At 37.5% G+C, this 23,155-nt stretch overlaps 1 protein-coding gene across 1 annotated transcript in view; it reads left to right on the top strand.

Annotated features, from left to right (window-relative positions):
* Nucleotides 1-22,766, top strand: part of Surf1 (surfeit locus protein 1) — a 48,917-nt gene extending 26,151 nt beyond the window's left edge. The window contains exons 5-8 of the mRNA XM_076200996.1: nucleotides 406-500; nucleotides 6,768-6,941; nucleotides 15,758-15,895; nucleotides 22,649-22,766. Of these exons, the coding sequence (XP_076057111.1) occupies nucleotides 406-500; nucleotides 6,768-6,941; nucleotides 15,758-15,895; nucleotides 22,649-22,718 (477 nt within the window). The 3' untranslated portion in view covers nucleotides 22,719-22,766. The remainder of the gene's footprint in view (nucleotides 1-405; nucleotides 501-6,767; nucleotides 6,942-15,757; nucleotides 15,896-22,648) is intronic.
* Nucleotides 22,767-23,155: the final 389 nt, after the last annotated feature.

Raw genomic sequence — 23,155 nt, 5'->3', positions numbered from 1 at the left:
GGGAGGGAAGGTTGGTGAATGGGAGTTGAGTATATGGGGACAAAATGGGTAGGAATGGATTTATTCCTTTGACTTTGGCTACTTCTCTTGTAGAGGGGAAAGGAGGGAGGGGTGGTGAATGTGAGTGGAGTATGTGGGGATGAAATGTGTGAAAGTGGTTTTTTGACTTTGGCTACCTCTCTTGTAAGGGGGGAAAAAACCCTTGATATATGTTTGTATGTACATAAAACTTAAAGCAACAGCTAATTTTTTCATTTCTGTCTTATGTCCTTGTGGATGAAGGGTCATACCTGACCCTGTTCACTCTAAAAAGAACAGGAGGAAACAGAGGCTGTTAGATTTTTGTAGTTAAGTGTATGGAAGAAATGATTATTATCATATGAGACATTTTTTCTTCATGACCAGGTTGCAGGTGATGTTGACCAGTCAGGAGGAGGACTTATATCTTCGGGTCAGAGTGGCTACCTTGTCATCACACCCTTTAAGTTGGCTAACACGAAGTAAGTATTTAAAATTGTATTGATTTATTCAATCATTTGCTCTGTTGTCTCATGTCTCTCACAGAAGAAGGAAAATTTTGTGTAACCAACCTGCTTAGTTGAGAATGGTTGATGTGCTGATTGAGAGAGGGATGGATGGATTGTATATGCCTAGATTTGGAAAAGGATTTGACATAGTGCTACACAAAAAATTATGTAGAAGTTGGAAAATGTAGAAGGCCTAAGAGAGAACAGTGAAATATGTCTGCTCTGTAATTACTCAAGTGGATGGCATCACCATGTAATAAAGCAATAGGGACAAAACCACTTTTGGGTGTCAGGCCATGCTGTGGAACTGCTGTGTCTTGCTGCATTGCTTCTGACCAGAATGGTGGGTGGGGAACAGGGATAACCCTTCATCTCTAAGGAGCTCAGATAGAAGGGACAACAAATGAGTGTGGGATGGGTGAATGGTGGATATCTGCCTTGACTAGGGTACTCCATATATGAGTAGTATAAGGAACAATGGGCTTTTTGGTATATGTATTTGTATTTATTACTTTCTTCAAAATGGTTACAAAATGGGACGAGGGAGTCATATGAGAGGTATAAAGAAAAGAAAAGAGCAGTAAAGCACAAGGTAAAGGAGGCAAAGAGGAGAGCAGATGTGAAATGGGATAAGAGTATGACAGAAAATTTTGAAAGTAATAAAAAGATGTTTTGGAAAGAAATTAAGAGAGGAAGAGGAGGCGAATCAAGTAGAGAAGAAAAGGTAAAAGGTGCAGATAGAGAGATGATAATGGAAGAGAAGGCAGTAAGGGGAAGATGGGCAGAGTGTTTTAGGGAGTTGCTAAATGTGAAGGAGGATAGTGAGGGAAAGATAGTTGAAGTGGGAAGTGCTAAGAAAATGACCGTGATGAGTGAGGAAAATGGAGGAGAAATAAGGATGAAGTGAAGGCAGTTGTTAAGATAATGAGAGCAGATAAGGCACCTGGGTTGGATGGATGCCATGCTAAATGTCTGAAAAAAGGAGGTGCAGTGATGGTGGACTGGCTGGTGAAGTTATTTAATGTTTGCTGGAGAGCGGGTAGAGTGCTGGAGGACTGGAGGAGTGCCTGTATGGTTCCACTTTACAAGGGAAAAGGGTACAAGTGTGAATGTAGTAGTTTCAGAGGGATTAGCTTGTTAAGTGTAGTTGGGAAGGCTTATGGGAGGATCTTGATTGAGAGGATTAGGAGAGGAACAGAGGGAGTAATTGGCGAGGAACAGTGTGGATTTAGGACAGGTAGAGGTTGTGTAGATCAGATTTTTGTGGTAAGACAGATATGTGAGAAAGCTATAGGAAAAGGTAAGGATGTTTTTTTGGCTTTTATGGATCTGGAAAAGGCTTATGACAGGGTAGACAGGAAGGCACTGTGGGAGGTTTTGCAGATATATGGGATAGGATGAAAGCTTCTAGAAGCTGTCGAGTTTTTACGAGAGTAGTAGAGCATGTGTCATGATTAGAAATGGAGAGAGTGTGGTTTGAGGTAAAGGTGGGACTTCATCAGGGATGTGTTATGTCGCCCTGGCTGTTCAACTTATACATGGATGGGGTGATGTGAGAGGTAAATGCAAGGGTGGTGGGTCAGGGATTGGAGTGTTTAAAGAAAATGGAGAAAAGTGGGAGGTGAGTCAGCTCTTTACAAAGGATTACAAAGGCGGAGCATACCAACAGGAGACCTGGTCCATATCTAGGTTGGATACGAAAAAAAAAAAAAAAATGAATAAATAAAAACAATAATAATGTAAATAACAAATAAGATACATAAATAAATGCATAGGTATAGTTAAATAATAAACAAACAGATAAATAGTAAATAATAATAAATTGACATATAACTAATGATTAATGAGAATCAAACAGACAAATAATAACAAAACAAAAACAAATAATATAAAATAAATTATAATCATTACAGCATCTTGCTTAGGTGTTTATCTAAATGATTCTTAAAGCTTTGAACTGAACTACATTGCACTGCCTCTGCAGGAAGTTCATTCCATTCATTAATTACATGGCAAAGTTGTTTCTACCCACTTCCAAATTGAATCTATTTCCGGACAGTTTGAGACCATTGTTTCTTGTCAGATTCTCATTCAGTGTAAAAATTTTGTCACTTTTGATGTTGTCAATTCCCTTTAGAATTTTAAAGACCTGAATGAGTTAAGAAAGACTAGTAAAAGAGGTATGGAAGGCAGATGTGGTGGGAGTGAACATGAAGGGATGTCCTAGGATGAGGTGGATGGATGGGGTGAAGGGGGCCTTGGGGAAGAGGGGAATGTCTGTTGAGGAAGGACGGGAGAGGACAGAAGACAGGGGTGAATGGAGAATGGTTGTATATGGATGATGTTGTGATGCATGAGGTGAAATGGATGGTGGGTGAGGTAGTATGTGTGAGCAATTTTTGACGCAGCCCGAAGGGATTTCTCCCCATCTTCTCCTTTATGCATGGGGGGACGGAGAGAGGGGATCGCTGATTTAATGAAGTGGCCTTGCTGTGGATGTGCTGTGTCTTGCAACACTGCTTCTGACCCAGGGCAGTGGACAAGGTGCAGGGATGACCCATCATCCAGGAGGTGCTAAGATGAGAGGGAAGGTGGAGGGGTGTGGAGTGTATTCAGGGATGGAATGGGTGGGAATGATTTTATGCCTTTTCCTTTTTGGCTACCCCCCTAGTAAGGGGGAAAAAGCCTTGGTATATGTATGTATGTATGAATCAAGTCACCTCTGAGTCTACGCTTTTTTAGGGAAAACAGATTCATTTGTTGTGGTCGATTTTCATATGATTTATTTTTTATATTTGGAATCAGTTTTGTGGCTCACCGTTGTACTTTTTTCAGTCTGTCAATATCTTTAATGAGATTCAGTGACCATACGGAAACAGCATATTCCAAATGTGGATGAACTAACAATTTATATAGCTCGTTAATGGGTGATGGACTTTTGAAGTCAAAATATCGCGCGATCAGTCCTAGAATCCTATTTGCTTTCTCAGAGGCTGAAAAACACTGCTTGGATGATTTGAGATCGTTACTGATAATTACGCGGACGACACTGCACTTGTAGCAGGATCAGAGGAGGGATTGAGGAAGTTGGTGACAGAGTTTGGGAGAGTGTGTGGAAGAAGAAAGTTGAAGATAAATGTGGATAAAAGTAAGGTGATGAGATGTACAAGGGGTGAAAGTGGCAGCAGACTGGAAGTGAGCATTAAGGGAGAGAGACTGGAGGAAGTGGATAGTTTTAGATACTTGGGTGCAAATGTGGCAGGAAAGGGTGGAGTGGAGGTGGAGGTAGAATGTAGATTGAGAGAAGAGAGTAAATGCCTTGGTGGATTAAAAAGTGTAATGAGGAATAGACATTTGGGAATGGATGCTAAGAGGAGACTGTATGAAGGAGTGATTGTGCCAACAGCACTCTATGGGGCAGAAACATGGAACATAAGAGAGGAAGAGAGAAGGAGTTTGAATGTGTTTGAGATGAGGTGTCTGAGAAGTATAATGGGGGTTACTAGGATGGATAGAGTGAGAAATGAGGAGGTGAGGAGGAGAACAGGGGTTGAAAGGGAGTTGGGAGATGGGGTTGATCAAAGAGTGTTAGGATGGTTTGGACACATGGAAAGAATGAGTGAAGAAAGACTAGTAAAAGAGGTATGGAAGGCAGATGTGGAGGGAGTGAACATGAGGGGGCGTCCTAGGATGAGATGGATGGATGGGGTGAAGGGAGCTTTGGGGAAGAGGGGAATGTCTGTTGAGAAAGGATGGGAGAGGACAGAAGACGAGTGAATGGAGAAGGGTTGTATATGGATGATGCTGTGATCCATGAGGTGGAATGGGTGGGGGGATAGGGGAGTGGGGTAGTATGTGTGAGAAAAATTTGACGCAGCCTGAAGGGATTTCTCCCTGTCCTCTCCTTTTCTGCATGGGGGGATGGAGAGGGGGGTCGCCGATTTAATGAAACTGCCTTGCTGTGGATGTGCTGTGTCTTGTGACACTGCCTCTGACCCAAGGCACTGGACAAGGTGCAGGGATGACCTGTCATCCAGGTGCCAAGATAAGAGGGAGGGTGGAGGGAAGTGGAGTGTATTTAGGGATGGAATGGGTGGGAATGCTTTATTATGTCTTTTTCTTTTTGGCTACCTCCCTTGTAAGGGGGAAAAAGCCTTGGTATGTGTATGTATGTATGTACTTTCTTCAGCTTTTGATTTTTTAAATTTACAGTAAAGTTCAACTTATAAATTAGGCTCCCGTCAATCATTGCATCAAGTTTCATTATGTGGAAATTTCACAGCTCCACAGTGGCTGGCAACAGTCTTTGGAACCTCACATAGATCTCTCTGAGAAGAAACTTTGGACTGTTGTATGCATTGTATCAGTGTAGGACTGTTTACATGTCATTGGCTGAAAATTGTAGGGAGAAGAGAGTAGTAGTGAGTTGTCAACTTTCCATATGTGGAAAATATAAGAAACAGAGCTGATCATGATAGAGATGAGGGAGTTGACAAGTTTTGAGAATGGGTAGCTTTGCTGTCCATTTTGCAGGACCACCACTTGTAGATACCTGTCATTGGTCCCTAAACTAAGCTTGATAATATAATTGTTGCCTCAGCTTTCACTAATTGGAGAACCATAGGCTCACCCATAGAACTTTTTGATAAGAAATGTTGAACTGTTGTTTGTTTTGTTTAAGTGTGGGATTTTTTATGTCACCATATTATAGTGGTGGGTCAGGGATTGGAGATGGTTAAGGAAAATGGAGAAAAGTGGGAGATAAGCCAGCTGTTGTTTGTGGACAACACTGCGCTTGTAGCAGGATTAGAGGAGGGATTGAGGAAGTTAGTGAATGAGTTTGGGAAAGTGTGAAAGAAGGAAGTTGAAGATAAATGTGGGTAAAAGTAAGGTGATGAGATTACAAGGGGTGAAAGTGGCAGCAAACTAGGAGTATTAAGGGAGAGAGACTGGAGGAAGTGGATAGTTTTAGATACTTGGGTGCGAATGTACCAGGAAAGGAAGGAGTGGAGGTGGAGGTAGAATGGAGATTGAGAGAAGTGAGTAAATGCCTTGGTGGATTTAAAAGTGTAATGAGAAATAGACATTTGGGAATGAATGCTAAGATGAGATTGTATGAAGGAGTGATTGTGCCAACAGCACTGTATGGGGCAGAAACATGGAACATAAAAGAGGGAGAGAGAAGGAGTTTGAATGTGTTTGAGATGAGGTGTCTGAGAAGTATGATGGGGGTTACTAGGTTGGATCGAGTGATAAATGAGGAGGTGAGGAGGAGAACAGGGGTGGAAAGGGACTTGGGAGATAGGATGAATGAAAGAGTATTGGGATGGTTTGGACACATGGAAAGGATGAGTGAAGAAAGACTAGTAAAAGAGGTGTGGAAGGCAGATGTGGGAGGAGTGAACATGAGGGGGTGACCTAGGATGAGATGGATGGATGGGGTAAAAGGGGCTTTGGGGAAGAGGGGAATGTCTGTTGAGGAAGGATGGGAGAGGACAGAAGGCATGGGTGAATGGAGAATGATTGTATATGGATGATGTTGTGATCCATGAGATGGAATGGGTCGGGGATTGGGGGTGAGGGAGTATGTGTGAGAAAATTTGATGCAGCCCAAAGGGATTTCTCCCCATCTTCTCCTTTTCTGCATGAGGGGATGGAGGGGGGGTTGCCAATTTAATGAAGTGGCCTTGCTGTGGATGTGCTGTGTCTTGTGACACTGCTTCTGATCCAGGGCAGTGGACAAGATCCAGGGATGACCCATCATCCAGGAGGTGCCAAGATAAGAGGGAGGGAAGAGGGTGGAGGGGTGTGGAGTGTGTTAAGGATGGAATGGGTGGGAGTGGTTTTTATGCCTTTGCTTTTTGGCTACCTCCCTTATAAGGTTTATAAGGTGGAAAAAACCCTTTGGTATATGTATGTATATTATAGTAGTAGGAGGAAAGGAGTTGTCACCAGTTGTCAGCTCTCCTTATATGGGAAGGTGAGGAAAATATAGCTGAAATTAATAGAGAAATTTGGATCTGTTCTGGAGACCCAGTGTCAGCCCCTCGAGGCTACATAATCAAATGGAGGTGAGGATGTTGATTGAGTTTGAAGATGGGTATCAAGAAAATTATTTTGATACTTGTCTTGCAAGACCCCTTGTAGGTACCCATAATTGGTCCCCCACATTTGACTTATCATTAATTTACGTTGTTTGATTGGACCTTGTTGATGAAAATCTTTTCTTTTCCTTTGTAGTGTCACCATACTGGTTAATCGAGGTTGGGTTCCACGGAAGAAGAAAAAACCTTCCTCTCGACATGAAGGTCAGCTGGAAGGAGAGTTAGTGATTACAGCTGTTGTTCGGGATAAAGAAGCAAGAGCCCCTTTTATGCCAGATAATACAAAAGGATCACCTATCTTCACATACAGGTATTTACATATTCCTGGGTATTTGACATGAAATCCTTAATTGAATATTCTATTTTCCACTCCATAGATAGATATGTACATACAAATAATGAAAGACCTCTCCCCCTGTATAAATCATAAGTAAATTAAGTGAAATGACATTAAAAAAGGAATCATATAATTCAGAATTGGAGGAGTTATAGGATGAATATAACAAATTCAAAGAAGAGAAAATTTAGTTTGAGGATAGCATGAAGCAAAGCAATGAGAAAACTAGAGAAAATGAAGAAAATATTAACAAAATCAAAGAAGTACTAAAGGGGTAGTAAAAAAAAAAAAAAGTTATAGAACAATAAAAAGGAGAAAGTAAAGGTACATACATGCATATACCAAGGCTTTTTTCTCCTTTCAAGTGAGGTAGCCAAAAAGAAAAAGGCATAAAATCATTCCCACCCATTCCATCCCTAAATACACTCCACTCCCCTCCACCCTCCCTCTTATCTTAGCACCTCCTGGATGACGGGTCATCCCTGCACCTTGTCCACTGCCCTGGGTCAGAAGCAGTGTCGCAAGACACAGCACATCCATAGCATGGCCGCTTCATTAAATCGGCGACCCCCCCCTCTCCATCCCACCATGCATAAAAGGAGAAGATGGAGAGAAATCCCTTTGGGCTGTGTCAAATTTTGCTCACACAAACTACCTCACCCCCCCATGCATCACAACATCATCCATATACAACCATTCTCCATTCACCCGTCTTCTGTCCTCTCCCGTCCTTCCTCAACAGACATTCCCCTCTTCCCCAAAGCTCCCTTCACCCCATCCATCCATCTCATCCTAGGACATCCCCTTATGTTCACTCCCTCCACATCTGCCTTCCATACCTCTTTTACTAGTCTTTCTTCACTCATTCTTTCCATGTGTTCAAACCATCCTAATACTCTTTCATCAACCCAATCTCCCAACTCCCTTTCGACCCCTGTTCTCCTCCTCACCTCCTCATTTCTCACTCTAGCCTAGTAACCCCCATCATACTTCTCAGACACCTCATCTCAAACACATTCAAACTCCTTCTCTCTTCCTCTCTTATGTTCCATGTTTCTGCCCCATACAGTGCTGTTGGCACAATCACTCCTTCATACAGTCTCCTCTTAGCCTCCATTCCCAAATGATTATTCCTCATTACACTTTTTAATCCATCAAGGCATTTACTTGCTTCTCTCAGTCTACATTCTTCCTCCACCTTCACTCCACCTTTTCCTGCCACAAGTAAAGGTAAAGGTAAATTAAAGTACTTAAAAATAAAGATATGGTGATAAAGAGAAGTGGTAGATAAACAAAAAATGTAGCAGAATGATGGCAAGGGGAATATTTACCAGTAAGTAAAGAATGAGAAATAAAAGAAAAGAAAAGCTAAATAAATAATTTAAATAATAATGGTCATCGAGGAAGACATACATGAATAAACAACAGTGGTAATTAGGCTAGATATATACAAGGAAGTACAAGATCAGCAAAAGTAAAATTCAGATCACAAAGCATGGTGAATAAATTAAATAAGCCATGGAAACTAGCAAGTTTATAAATATAAAAAACATACAATGAAAAACACAATGGACACAAATACCAAAGAAAAAAAGAAGAGAAAGAAATTGCAAAAGAGATACTAAAAGTGGTTCAGGACAAGGGACAGAATTTGAAAAAGGAAATCAATGACGTTCATAGGGGTACATATTCAAAAGAAAAAAACTACAGGCCAATGAAAATCTAAGAATTCAAATGGTAGCAGAAAAAATACTACCAAAAGCAGCAAAACTAGCAAATAGTGAAAAATACAAAATGTGTGGATAAAAAAGGAAATGAATGAAGAGGAAATAGAGAAAGATAGGGCACTGAGAAGTGAAGCTAAGGAAAAAAAATGAGAAAAAAACGGAGACTGAAAAAAAAATTGTTTTTTTTGGAGACTGAGAAAATGGTACATCAGAAAAATGGAAACATAAACCAAAAAAGAAAAGAAAGAAAGAAATTAAAAGTGGCATATACAAACATTGGTGGTATGATTTCTGGAATAAATGAATTAAACTACTATTTGTCAATAGAGAAACCAGACATAATGGGAATTGTGGAGACAAAACTGAAATGTCCTATGCAATCAAGTATGGTGGGACAAAGTTTATACAACCTTTGGTTGAAAAATAGAATGGACAAACAGGGGTGAGGAGTCATGTTATTGACTAGAAAGGGCCTAAATGTAATAAAGGCAGCAGAAGGTAAGGAAAATGTGGAATTGATCACAATTAAAGTAAAAAATAGCAGTATGAAATGCAGAAAGTTCATAGTTGTATATGTGCCCCCAAACACCAAGACTTGGTCTGACAGCGAATACTCAAAATTACTGGAAGACACAAAGAATGAATTAACTGAGACACTGAAATATGGAGAAACCATGGTAATTATGGGTGACTTTAACACAAAGGAAATAAATTGGGAAGAATTGACAGTAAAAGGTGGAGAGGAACTCTGGGGCAACATCCTACTGGATCTGACCATTGATTATATATACATTGACTCAGTGGGTTAAAGAAAACACTAGATATAGACACAATGAAGAACCATCGAGACTAGACTTAATATTCACTTCTGAGCCTGAAATTGTAGAAGAAATAAATTATAAGACACCAATTGGGAAGAGTGACCACATACTAATAGAGTTCAAGCTCAAGGAACAAAATGTGATGAGAAGAAATGAGAAACATAGAGAAGAAAGATTAATGTACTACAGAACCTGACTTTGTAAAACTTAGAAAAAAAAAATCAAAATGCTAGTTGGGAAAAAATTACAAATGATTAAACAAAGATGGAAGAGAAATGGAACAATTTTAAAGAAATATATAAGGAGGGAACAGATAAACATGTACCAGGGCAGTGGACAAGGTGCAGGGATGACCCATCATCCGGGAGGTGCTAAGATGAGAGGGAGGGTGGAGGGGTGTGGAGTGTATTCAGGGATGGAATGGGTGGGAGTGATTTTATGCCTTTTTCTTTTTGGCTACCTCCCTTGTAAGGGGGAAAAAGCCTTGGTATATGTATGTATGTATGTATAATAAAAAGTAGCAATGCTAAAGAGAAGAGACAAAGCCTGGAAAATATGGAAAAAAGACAAAAAAGTGACAAAATGGCCAACATACATCAAACTGAGAAATGAATATGTAGACATCCACAGAGAGGGAAAAAGAAACTATGAAAAAGATATAATAGACAAAGCAAAGACCAGCCTAAACTATTTTACAGATATGTAAATGACAAACTAAAAGACAAACATGAAATAGGGAAACTGTGTGAAGGAAACAAAGAATACATAGAAGATATAGAAATGACTGAAGTAATGACCAGACACTTTAGGTCTATATTTACGATTGAAAGCTCACAAATGTGGGATGAAGGACAGAAAGAAGGATCCCCCAAAATGAAAGAAATAACGGTGACACAGAAAGAAATAAGGGACCAAATAAAGAAACTTGGCATCAGAAAGTCATATGGGCCAGACGGAATAAAGAACTGGATATTAAAAGAATGTATAGATGAACTCACAGATAGAATACACAGATAATTGACTTCTCAATGAAAGAAGGAAAATTACCACAAGATTGGAAAAATGCAAATATTGTGCCAATATACAAGGGAGGAGATAAAGAAAATCCAACAAACTATAGACTGGTATCCCTTACAAGCACAATTGCAAAAATATGCGAAAGACTTATTAAAAATAAATGGACTAAACACTTGGAAGAGAACAAAATACTAAACCCCAACCAGTTTGGATTCAGTAGTGGAAGATCATTTACTACAAACTTAATATGCTTTTACTCAAGATTAATAGAAATAATACAAGAAAGAGATGGTTGAGCAGACTGTGCCTTCTTGGACTTACAAAAGGCTTTTGACAAAGTACCACACAAAAAGCTACTAAGAAACATTGAAACAATAGGTGGAATACAAGGAAAATTATTGGAATGGATGAAAGACTTCTTGAACAGTAGAAAAATGAGAGTGGTACTTTGAGAATAGAACTCAAATTGGGTAAATATGATAAGAGTCTCCAAGGCTCTGTATTGGCTCCGATAATGTTTGCTGTATATATAAACGACATGGATGAAGGCATTGCATGTTACATGAACTTCTTTGGCAGAAGATATGAAACTATTGAAGAGAGAAAGTACAGAAGAAGATTGCAAATCTTTTCAAGAAGACCTGGACAAAGTCTGGAAATGGAGTGTAAAGAATGAAGTGAATTTCAACATTAAGAAATGTAGTATAATGGAATTTGGAAAAAGCAAAGATAGAATATCGGGTCAATACAAAATTGGTACAAAGGAAGTTACAAAAGTAAGCTCAGAAAGAGACCTAGGAGTAATTATCTCAAATGACATGACACCAGACAAACATGTAAACAAAATAATTGGAGAAACTTATAATTTAATAAGATCAATGAAAGAGGCATTTGACTACATGGATGAAGAAATGGTAAAAAGGATACTAGTTACACTGGTAAGACCAAAATTAGAAAATGCACTGTCACTATGGACACCTAGTACAAAAAAAGAACATAAACTAGAAAGAATTCAAAAAGCAATGACAAAGATGGCACCAACACTCAGCAAGTTGACGTACAAAGATTGGACAAACTAAACTTATCAACTCTAGAACAAAGAAGAGAAAGAGGTGATTTGATAACCATCTATAGAATTATGAAAGGGATGTAAATTCTTGATAGGGATGACCTACTTAAATGGGACGGAAGAAATACAAGAGGATACGAGAAGAAACTTAAGAAGGACAGTTACAGAAGAGATCTGAAAAAGAACAGCTTTCCACACAGAGTAATAGATACATGGAATGAATTGAAAGAGAAAACAGTGAGTGCTAAAACTATACATGATTTTAAGAAAGAACTGGATGCAGAAAGATACAACTGCGGGTCACTACGAGCATAGCTCTTCTCCTGCAAAATACAACTAGGTAAATACACACACACACACAAAATACAACTAGGTAAATACACGCAAACACTATTTAAGATTTTAAGAAAAAACTTGATGCTAAGAGATACAAAGATGTCACCACGAGCATAGCTCCCTTCCCTTATAATACAATTAGGTAAATACACACACACAAAGTGATAGATATATGGAACAAGTTGGATGAAGAAATAGTGTGTGCAAACACAATACAACAATTTAAGAACAAACTTGATCTTGCGAGATACAAAAATGGGTCACCACGAGCATAGCTCCCCTTCCTGTATAATACAACTAGGTAAATACACACACATCGGTCGAAGTGACAGCAAAGTTTGGAACTCCAGGAAAAATTCAAGTTTCATCGATCTCAACAACGAGGGAGTATCTTTGTTGTATTAGTAGGGGAAGGAGAAAGCTTGTGGTGTAGTGGGAAGTTGAAGAAAAAGGAGAAAGGGAGGGATTACTGAGGAAATGAGGAAGGGGACGAACGGGAGACGAGGGAGAACAGGGAAGCAGAGGTGTCAAAAGCAGAAATATAGATAAAAGCAGCTCAATGGAAAGAGAAGATAACTGCTTTTATGAATTTAATGAAAGAGGAGCTGACAACCTCCACCAACTAGTAAATCTAGAGGAGAAACTAAAAAAATGAACGAAGCATGAGAGGTTAGGTTTAACCAATTAACGCTTGTTACCCAAAGAGTTGATAAACTGAAAGAACTAGCAGACAATGATCAACATAAGCAGGTATGGTTAAAAAGAGAAATGAATAAAGAGGAAAGAGAGGAATAGAAAACAAAAAGAACAGAGCCAGAAAAAGAGAAATTCTGTTAGAGAGTAGTGAATATGAAAGTGAGGAAATGGTTCATAGCAGAGAAAAACAGAAAACATGATGGAAATAGTAGAAAATTAAAAGTGTCTTACACAAATATAGATGGCTTGATAACAGGCTTGAATGAACTGAATGATTACCTGAAGGAAAAAGAATCGGACATAATGGGAATTGTAGAGACAAAATTGAAAGGTCCACGACCACCCAACAGTGTAGGACATGGTGCATATAATTATTGGATTAGAAACAGAGAGGTAAAACAAGGGTGTGGAGTTATGTTCCTGACTAAGAAGGATATAAATGTGAGGAATATCATACATGGAAAGAATAGAGTAGAGATGATTATGATGGAAGTGGAGGACAAGGATGGGAAGAGCAGGAAGTTTGTAGTAAATTATGCACCTCCTAATATGGCTTTGTGGGAAGAGAGAGAACTTAAAAATATTTTAGAAGATACAAGGATAACACTAAATAAGATAATGGAAGATAGAGGAATAATAGTTATAATGGATGACTTTAATTGTAAAGAAATCTGCTGGGAAGAGATGACAGTGAAGGGTGGAGACGACCTATGGGGAAATGTACTACTTGATATGATTATAGAACATACAATGATGCAATGGATACAAGAGAATACTAGGTATAGAAATGAGGAAGAACCATCAAGACTGGACCTAATAATCACATCAGAACCCGAAATAGTGGACAAGATTGAATCTGAAATGCCAATAAGTAAAAATGACCACATATTGGTTGAACTGGAACTAAATGAGGAAAAATACATGAAAAAAACAAACAAACAATATAGGAAGGGAAGATTGATGTATGAAAACACAAATTTTGATAAAATAAGAGAATTCTTTCAAAAAGCAGACTGGGAAAGAATACACAAGGAAGAAACAACAGTTGAAGAGAAATGGAATATTTTGACAAAAATTTATAAAAGAGTGGAAAAGTATGTTCCAAGACAAAAGCAAGAAAAAGAATATGTAAAGTGTTGGTACAGCAAAAGACGTAGGGAGTTAAAAGACAAAAGGGATAAAGTTTGGATAAAATGGAAAAAAGACAAAAGACCTGAAAAATGGAAAATATATACTAGTTATAGAAATGAATATGTACAAGTGTGCAGAGAAGAAAAGAGAAAATATAAAAAAGATGTCATAGAAAAATGTAAAGATCAACCAAAACTATTTTACAGATTTGTAAACACCAAACTGAAAAACAAACAAGAATTAGAGAAACTACAACAACGAGTTGAATACACAGAGGAAATAGAAATGGCAGAAGTTATGAACAAGCAATTTAAATCGGTGTTTATGAGGGAAAACATACAACCTAGAGATATTGAGTGGGAGGAGAAAGTCCCCCCAGGGCAGTGGACAAGGTGCAGGGATGACCCGTCATCCAGGAGGTGCTAAGATGAGAGGGAGGGTGGAGGGGTGTGGAGTGTATTCAGGGATGGAAATGATTTTATGCCTTTTCCTTTTTGGCTACCTCCCTTGTAAGGGGGAAAAAGCCTTGGTATATGTATGTATGTACACTGATAAGACCTAAACTGGAATATGCTGCAACACTACGGGCACCTAGCACAAAGAAGAACATAAAGTTAGAAAGAATACAAAGAGCAGCGACAAAGATGGCGCCTACACTGACAAACCTGACATACGAACAAAGATCGGAAAAATTACATTTGTCATCACTGGAACAGACTATTTTCAGAATTATGAAAGGGATGGAAATTCTCGACAGAGATGACTTACTAATGTGGGACAGAAGAGAAACAAGAGGACACGAAAATAAACTAAAGAAAGGCAGCTACAGAAGAGATCTGAAAAAGAATAGCTTCCCACATAGAGTGATTGATGTGTGGAAGAAACTAAACGGAGAAACAGTGAATGCCAAAACTATACACGATTTTAAGAATAATCTGGATGGGGAGAGATACAAAAACAGGTCACTACGAGCATAGCTCATTCCGTAAAATACAAGTAGGTAAATACACACACAAAAGTGTCTTTTTTCCTCTTTACAAGGGAGATAGGCAAAGTTAAAAGGCAAAATTCCACTCCCACCTATTTCATCCTCATCCAACACCCCTCCCTTGCTCCCTCTCAACTTGGCTCCAGCTGGATGATGGGTCATCCCTGCATCTTGCCTATCACCCTGGGTCAGAAGCAGTGCAACAAGACACAGCACATCCAAAGCAAGGCTGCTTCATTTAAGTGGTAACCCCCCCTCTCTGTCCTCTTATGCAGTAGGGAAAATATTTATATATATTGGGGAAGATGGGATGCAATATGCAATGGAGAAAGAATGAGAGAAAACAAGACAATTAGAAACTAATAAAAAAAAATGCAATGAGGAATGAACAAGAGAGGGCAGCTTTATTGAAGCAATAGATTAAAAACTGAAGAAGTGGTTTATAAAAAAAAAAAGAGAGAGAGATAGAAAGACAGGAGGGAAAGGAAATAAAAGGATTAGACATAACTTATAGAAATATACACAAATTGATATCAATAGAATTATAAATAATGACTAGAAGAGAAAGAACCAGAAATAATGTGCTTTGCCAAAACCAAGCTGAGTGGAGAAGAAAAAGATGGAAGGTCATATGATGACAACAGTGAAAAAACATGAAGGTGGAAAAAGTGGATATGGGTGAAAGAATGGCTGAGATAATGAATATAAGATTTGCAAGTTAAGTTGGTAGAAGAGACACATCATACATCTTTTAAAAAATAAGAGCATGGAATGAAGCAGAGTACAGAGAGTTGAGAGATATAACTGAGCAACTGGAAAGTTTATTGAAGAAAGTGAGAATATATCTAGCAAGTGATTATCAGTTAATGCATATTATATGGTTATAACATTATCTGTGATTGTATAATATGTATTGATTCATCTTTGTCTTAACTTGTTAGTTGCCAAATTGTAGTTATTAATAACCTTTCAAGCTCTGATTTTCCTTTTTTCTCTTGTCACAGAGATGTTGATACAATGGCCCAAATCCTGAATACAGACCCAGTATTTGTAGATGCAGTAGATACATTTGAAGGTGGACCTATTGGTGGACAGACAAGAATCACCATGAGAAATGAGCATATGTCCTACATCCTAACTTGGTTAGTAATTGTGCAGTTAATCATTGTTTTACTGCCTTTATTCTCTTTTCTCTTTTATTTTCAATTGAGGTCAGTACTACCCAGATAGGTAGGTTCATCTATTGGTGGTCCATATCAAATTATCTAACCGTAATACCTAGAGCATTGTTATCAAAACTGCCCTATAGGGAATTTATTATTTTATTAAGAATTATATTTAGGCAAGGTGTGTGCCTGGTACTCTGCTACCCTATGTACACACACATGCACACACTGGGAGAAAAATGAGGGTAGTAATTAGAGACAAATAATCAAAATGGGAAGAAATGATAAGTGGTGTTCCACAAGGGTCAGTGCTGGCTCCAATCATGTTTGCCATATACATAAACAACATGGACGAAGGAGTTGAATATTACAGACGCTCCTCAACTTACGTTTTAGTTATGTTCCGAACGGCCGAACATAACGTGAAAATGAACGTAAGTTGTTACTGTACGTTCCAGTATGTATGACCGTTCATACTGTACCATACATCCATAAATTCTATTACCGTATCTTATAAAACACCCCTAAATCATTAATTATAAACATAACATTGTAAAATAATTACATTAATTTCAAATAAATTCAAGCAACATAAAGTGAGATGGTGGAGGAGAAGGAGGAGGGGGAGGAGGAGGAGGCAAGGCTCGTTCAGTCTGTCGTTTGTGCCATGTAAACAATGGACACAGTGTCATGCGTAAGTATCGTTTGAACGCCTCATACTACGGAGAGCGCATTAAACTAAAAAATTCACAAAACAATTTTTACAACTTTTTTTTCAGTCATTTCAAATGTAAAATCGAAAAAACGTAAAACGAATGAACGTAAGTAGAGGAGCATCTGTATATGAATTTCTTCACAGATGATGCAAAAATATTAAAGAAAGTATCAACAGGAAAGGACTGTGACTCATTACAATCAGACCTAGACAAAATCTGGAAATGGACTCAAAAGTGGGAAGTGAATTTCAATATCAAGAAGTGTAGCATAATAGAGTTTGGAAGAAGCAGAAACAGAATTTAAAAAAAATTACAAAATTGTTGAAAAAGAAATAAAAAAAGGGACCTCGGAGTGATAATCAAGATTAATAGACATAGTGCAAGAAAAGAATGGATGGACTGATTGTGCCTTCCTGGACTTACAAAAAGCTTTTGACAAAGTACCACACAAAAAATTATTTAAAAAAAAAATGGAACATATAGGAGGGATACAAGGGAACCTACTAAAATGGATGGAGGACTTCCTGATTGGTAGAAAGATGAGAGTAGTGCTCAGAGAAAAAGTTTCAGGTTGGAAAGAGGTGATCAGTGGAGTACTGCAAGGATCTATATTGGCTCCAATAATGTTTGCTATTTATGTGAATGACATGGATGAGGATGTGAAATGTTACACGAGCTTCTTTGCAGATGACGCCAAACTGTTAACCACTTCAATACGGGACTTAAATCTTGCGGGCAGCAGCCAATGCCAGCCGTATGACGTAACGAAATAATATTCGCATCATAAAATATAGTCGCCGCTTATATCGATCGTTCTCTCTTTCACCCGCGAATTTTGAAAACCACAGAGAATGGGATTAAGGGCGCATTTGGGAGAATGTAAAAACACAGGGGCGACTACAATAAATATAATCAAGACGCCGATATGGCAGCGTCGCGAATCCACTTGCTCCTCATGACGCCTACGTGTGCGGCACCGTATGGAAGGGGTTAAGGAAAGTTATAGCTGAAAAGGATTGTGAATCACTGATGGAAGACCTGAATAAGGTATGGAACTGGAGTCAGAAATGGGAAGTGGACTTCAATATTAACAAGTGTAGCATAATGGAGTTTTGAAAAAGCAAAAACAGAATAACAGGACAATATAAAATTGGAACCAAGGAGGTAAAGAAGGAGATATCTGAAATAGTGTAATTATCTCAAACGATTTGTCCTATGACAAACAGATAATATCAGGACAATATAAAATTGGAACCAAGGAGGTAAAGAAGGAGAGATCTGAAAAAGATTTGGGTGTAATTATCTCAAATGACTTGTCCTATGATAAACAGATAAACAAAATTGTCGGAGAATCCTACAACTTGCTAAGATCAATGAAAGTGGCATTTACATATTTGGATGAAGAAATTATTAAAAAAAAATATTGGTCACACTGATAAGGCCTAGACTAATATGTAGCGACATTGTGGTCACCCAGTACTAAGAAGAATATAAAGAAAATAGAAAGAATCCAGAGAGCAGCAACAAAAATGGCACCTGCACTTGCAAACTTATCATATGAGGAGAGATTGGCTAAACTGGAGTTACTGACTCTGGAGCAAAGAAGAGAGAGAGGTGACCTACTGACCATCTACAGAATCATGAAAGGCACAGATATACTCAAAAAAGAGGACTTGTTAAACTGGGAAAAGATAAGCACAAGAGGACATGGAAAGAAAATAAAAAAAACATAGCTATGGAAGAGATCTGAAGAAAAACAGTTTTCCACATGGAGTGGTGGACACTTGGAACAAACTGGACAATGAAATAGTGTGCACAAAAACCATTCATGAGTTTAAGAGCAAACTAGACACTGCGAGATACAAAGGTGGGACTCCATGAACGTAGCTCCCCTTCCCACAAAATACAACTAGGTAAATACACAGAAAATTTGAAAGCAATTACAGGAAAAGTAAAAAATTTGTAGTACTGTATATGCCCCCCAAAACACAATCCTGGACAGAAAGCAATCATTCCAAACTGTTGGAAGATACAAAATATGAACTAATTATATACTGAAAGAGGAAATATAGTAATGGGTGATTTTAATTCAAAAGAAATAGGTTGGGAAGAAATGACAGTGAAGGGTGGAGAATAACTCTGGGGAAACATACTACTTGATATGACCATTGAATACACAATAACTCAGTGGATAAAAGAAAACACCAGATGCAGAAACAATGAGGAACCATCGAGAATGGATTTAATACTTACATCAGGACCTGAAATTGTGGACAGATTTGATTACAAAACTCCAATAGGAAAGAGTGACCATGTACTAATAGAATTCAAACTAAAAAAGCAAATGAACTTAAGAAGAAATGAGAAACATAGAAAAGGATGACTAATGTACAACAAAATGAATTATGAGAAACTAAAAAAATTCTTTCAAAATGCAATTTGGGATAAATTCCTAAATGAAAAAACAAAGATGGAAGAGAAATGGAATATACTAAAATAAATTTATAATGAGGGAGTGAACAAATATGTACCACAACAAAAGCAAGAAAAAGTATACATAAAAAGCTGGTACAACAAAAAATGTAGTGAGGCTAAGGATAAAAGAGACAAAGCTTGGAAAAGATAGAAAGAAGACAAAAAAAAAAAAAAAAAGTAAATGGCAAACATACATCAAACTAAGAAATGATAATGTAAAAATATGCATAGAGGAGTTAACAGACAAAATATACAATATAATTGAATACTCAAAGAAGGAAAGGTGGGTAAATCCATATGAAACCTACCAATTTTTTTTGCAAATTTGAACCTCACCGTCACCGATTTTTATGAAATTCGGTATGCATGTAGAACTCGGTAAGGCAAATTGATTGAGATTAGTCTCACGTTTTCTATCTTTTATAGAACCAGAATTATGGCTTCCGGAAATTTTGAGAAAAATCTAAATTTTGAAGGTACGGCCTAATTTCAAACATGCATAACTTTGTTAGTTTTTGTCGTAGAACATTCGTTCATATGTCATTGTAAAGCTAATGAGTAGCTCTGCAACTTTTATTCTATTCATATTTTACCTATGAGGTCAAATAAAAAAGTTCCATTTGACCTTGACCTTTGACCTTGAATAACAAAAACACGCCATCTTCGATTTTTTTCATTTTTTGTACAAATATTCACCATCATCTTAATAACCTTCATGCCAAATTTCATAGTGGGACATTCATGGGATCAGAAGTTACAGGCACTTAAATAACTATAGGTATAAGAAAATTTTGGTATTTTTTGATCTGTATTATTTCAAAAAATTCATATCTCGGTTATTTTTCATCACAAAACGTTCACTAATATACCATTTTAAAGCTGATGATTAGCTCTACATCTTTCATTCTATGCATTTTCTACCTAAAAGGTCAAATAAAAAAGTTGTCTAACCTTACAAAAACTTTTTTTTTGTGGGGTACAAAACTTCACTACTTACCTTATTGTATTCAATATCCAGGTATACAAACTGCTTGTGTATAGGATTTGTATATCTAAATTTTTTTATCTAATATTAAATAAATAAAATATAATATTTATAAATAAAAATATCTAATATTTTGTATATCTAAATTTTTTTTATATCCTTTTTACAGATAAAATATTTACCCAACCAACAGAAATAAGTTTAAAAATGCTTTGGAAGAAGTTTTAAATTCAAGAAAGTGTGTTTGTAATCCTATCAACCTTCATGATGATGATCCTAATAAGAAAGGAAATCGGCAAATGTCAGAAGACTTTGTGGCAAAGAACATTGCATTTAACCTTACAGAAGGTTATTATATTTGTGACAAATGCAGGAAAGAAATTACGAAAAGAAGTCGAGAATTACAAACTACTGAAATAGAAAATGAACCAGCAACAGTCCCTGAACACAACAGATAATGAATCATCATCTTCTTCAGATAAAAGGTCGGAAGATGATGTTTTTTGTTGACAAAGATACTGACCTGAAAGCACTTAATGAGTCTCTATCAATCATTGGAGAGTCACCAGTAAAAAAACAAAGACTTTGAAAAAGGAATTTACTATAAGGAAGAAAAAGCCAAGAAAATCCAAGATAATATTTGCAGTAAATTACAAATTGGTTCAGCAACATAAACATCAAAATAACATAAATCAGCATCTTCCTCTCACTTTAAAAATGCAGATGAAGAAATTGTTATTCAGCTAAAAGAAAAATTTAATACAACAGAAAAACGTTCAGAAAAACTCCAGATTTTGACTGTTCTTCCAAAAAGCTGGAGCAGATCAAAAATCCAGGAAGAGTTCAAGGTGACCCAATATATGGCTAGACAAGCAAAAAACTTAGTAAAAGAAAAAGGTTTCATGGCTCTCCCAAACAAAAGATTACCAACTTTCTCAAAAGAAACTGAAAACATTATCTTACATTTCTACAAATCTGAGGAAATAAGTAGGATTATGCCAGGAAAGAAAGATTATAAATCTGTCAGGAAAGGAGGATTTAAGGTACAAGAACAGAAACATCTAATTCTTTGTAACCTCAGGGAAGCATACAAATTATTGAAAACAAAACAATTTGGTAGTGGCTTTGCCACCATGGACCATAGCAGACATGCTCAGTCATGAGTATGATACTTTAATAGTATGATAAGTTTTAAATAGTCAGGTATTTAGTGTAAAATTAATTAGGTAGAATTACAATTTACAAACAATAAAACACAAAATGACGGCATTTTAAATTTTTCAAGGTCAGTGGTCGTTCACAACTTTTTTATTTGACCTTGAAGGTAAAAAGTGCATAGAATAAACGTTGTAGAGCTAATCATCAGCTTTAAAATGGTATGTTAGTGAACATTTTATGATTAAAAATAACCGAGATTTGAATTTCTAAAAATACATACATACATACATATACCAAGGCTTTTTCCCCCTTCCAAGGGAGGTAGCCAAAAAGGGAAAGGCATAAAAACACTCCCACCCATTTCACCCCCAAATACACTCCACACCCCTCCCACCCTTCCTCTCATCTGAGCACCTCCTGGATGACGGTCATCCCTGCACCCCGCCCACCCGCCCTGGGTCAGAAGCAGTGTCGCAAGACACAGTACATCCACAGCAAGGCCGCTTCATTTAAGTGCCTGTAACTTCTGATCCCCTGTATGTCCCACTATCAAATTTGGCATGAAGGTTATTAAGATGATGGTGAATATTTGTACAAAAAATGAAAAAAATCGAAGATGGCGTGTTTTTTGTTATTCAAGGTCAAAGGTCAAGGTCAAATGGTACTTTTTTTATTTGACCTCATAGTAAAATATGAATAGAATAAAAGTTGCAGAGCTACTCATTAGCTTTACAATGACATATGAACGAATGTTCTACGACAAAAACTAACAAAGTTATGCATGTCTGAAATTAGGCCGTACCTTCAAAATTTCGATTTTTCTCAAAATTGTCGGAAACCATAATTCTGGTTCTATAAAAGATAGAAACGTGAGACTAGTCTCAATCAAATTGTCTACCCGAGTTCTCCTTGCACACCAAATTTCATCAAAATCTGTGACAATGAGTTATAAGTCATTGGTAGGTTTCATATGGAATGACCCAGGTACCACAGGACTGAAAAAATGCAAATATTGTACCAATATGTAAAGGAGGAAACAAAGAAGATCCAACCAACTACAGACCAGTCTCCCTAACAAGCACGATAGCATAAGGGGATGGAGAAGGGGGGTTGCCAATTAAATGAAGTGGCCTTGCTGTTGATGTGGTGTGTCTTGCTGCATTGCTTCTGACTCAGGGCAATGGGTGAGATGCAAGGATGACACATCATCCAGAAGGAGCCAAGAAAAGAGGAAGGTAGGGAGGGAGTGGAGTATGTGGGGATGAAATGGGTGGGAGTAGATTTATGCCTTTTGACTTTGGCTACCTCTCTTATAAGGAGGAAAAAGCTCTTGGTATATGTATGAGTATATTATTATAACCCAGACTTAATGTGTTATTTTCCACTATACTTCAGGTACAGCTTGTGTTTAGCTACTTCTTTCATGTGGTATCGGCGATTCATCCGTGGACTTCCCCTTATGTGAACATGAAGAGCAGTGATATATTGTAAATAATATAGACATGAAATTGTTTATACAGAGTTGTTATCTTTATCCTCTCATTGTAGATATTGTAAAGTGGCAGCTATGGTGGTATCCTGTGGCCCACAGATCTGTAGGAGAGATGGGCAATGTATTTGTAGACATACTTGTATTTGGAAGGGTGGTGAGATAAACACAGGGAACTGTTAAGGATTTATTCTGATGTTTCGTCCTCACCATGACTTCTTCACCCTCTCACTCACCTGCCTTACATACTTCATACTTGTATTTACTGATTATGAAAATAGTAATGAAAAATTAGCTGAAAAACAATACTTTGTTTCAAAGTGCTACTTCACAGAATATTTGAAGGTTTGAAGAAAAAAGGCAAGAAAGCATGATCATTTTGATACATTTATGTAAACTATGATTAGAAATCA

This window comes from Oratosquilla oratoria, chromosome 17, assembly GCF_046742065.1.
Source record: "Oratosquilla oratoria isolate Oo_2021 chromosome 17, ASM4674206v1, whole genome shotgun sequence".
Lineage (NCBI taxonomy): Eukaryota > Metazoa > Arthropoda > Malacostraca > Stomatopoda > Squillidae > Oratosquilla > Oratosquilla oratoria.
The sequence above is the reverse complement of the archived record's forward strand: the minus strand, read 5'-3'. Positions and strand labels throughout refer to the sequence as shown.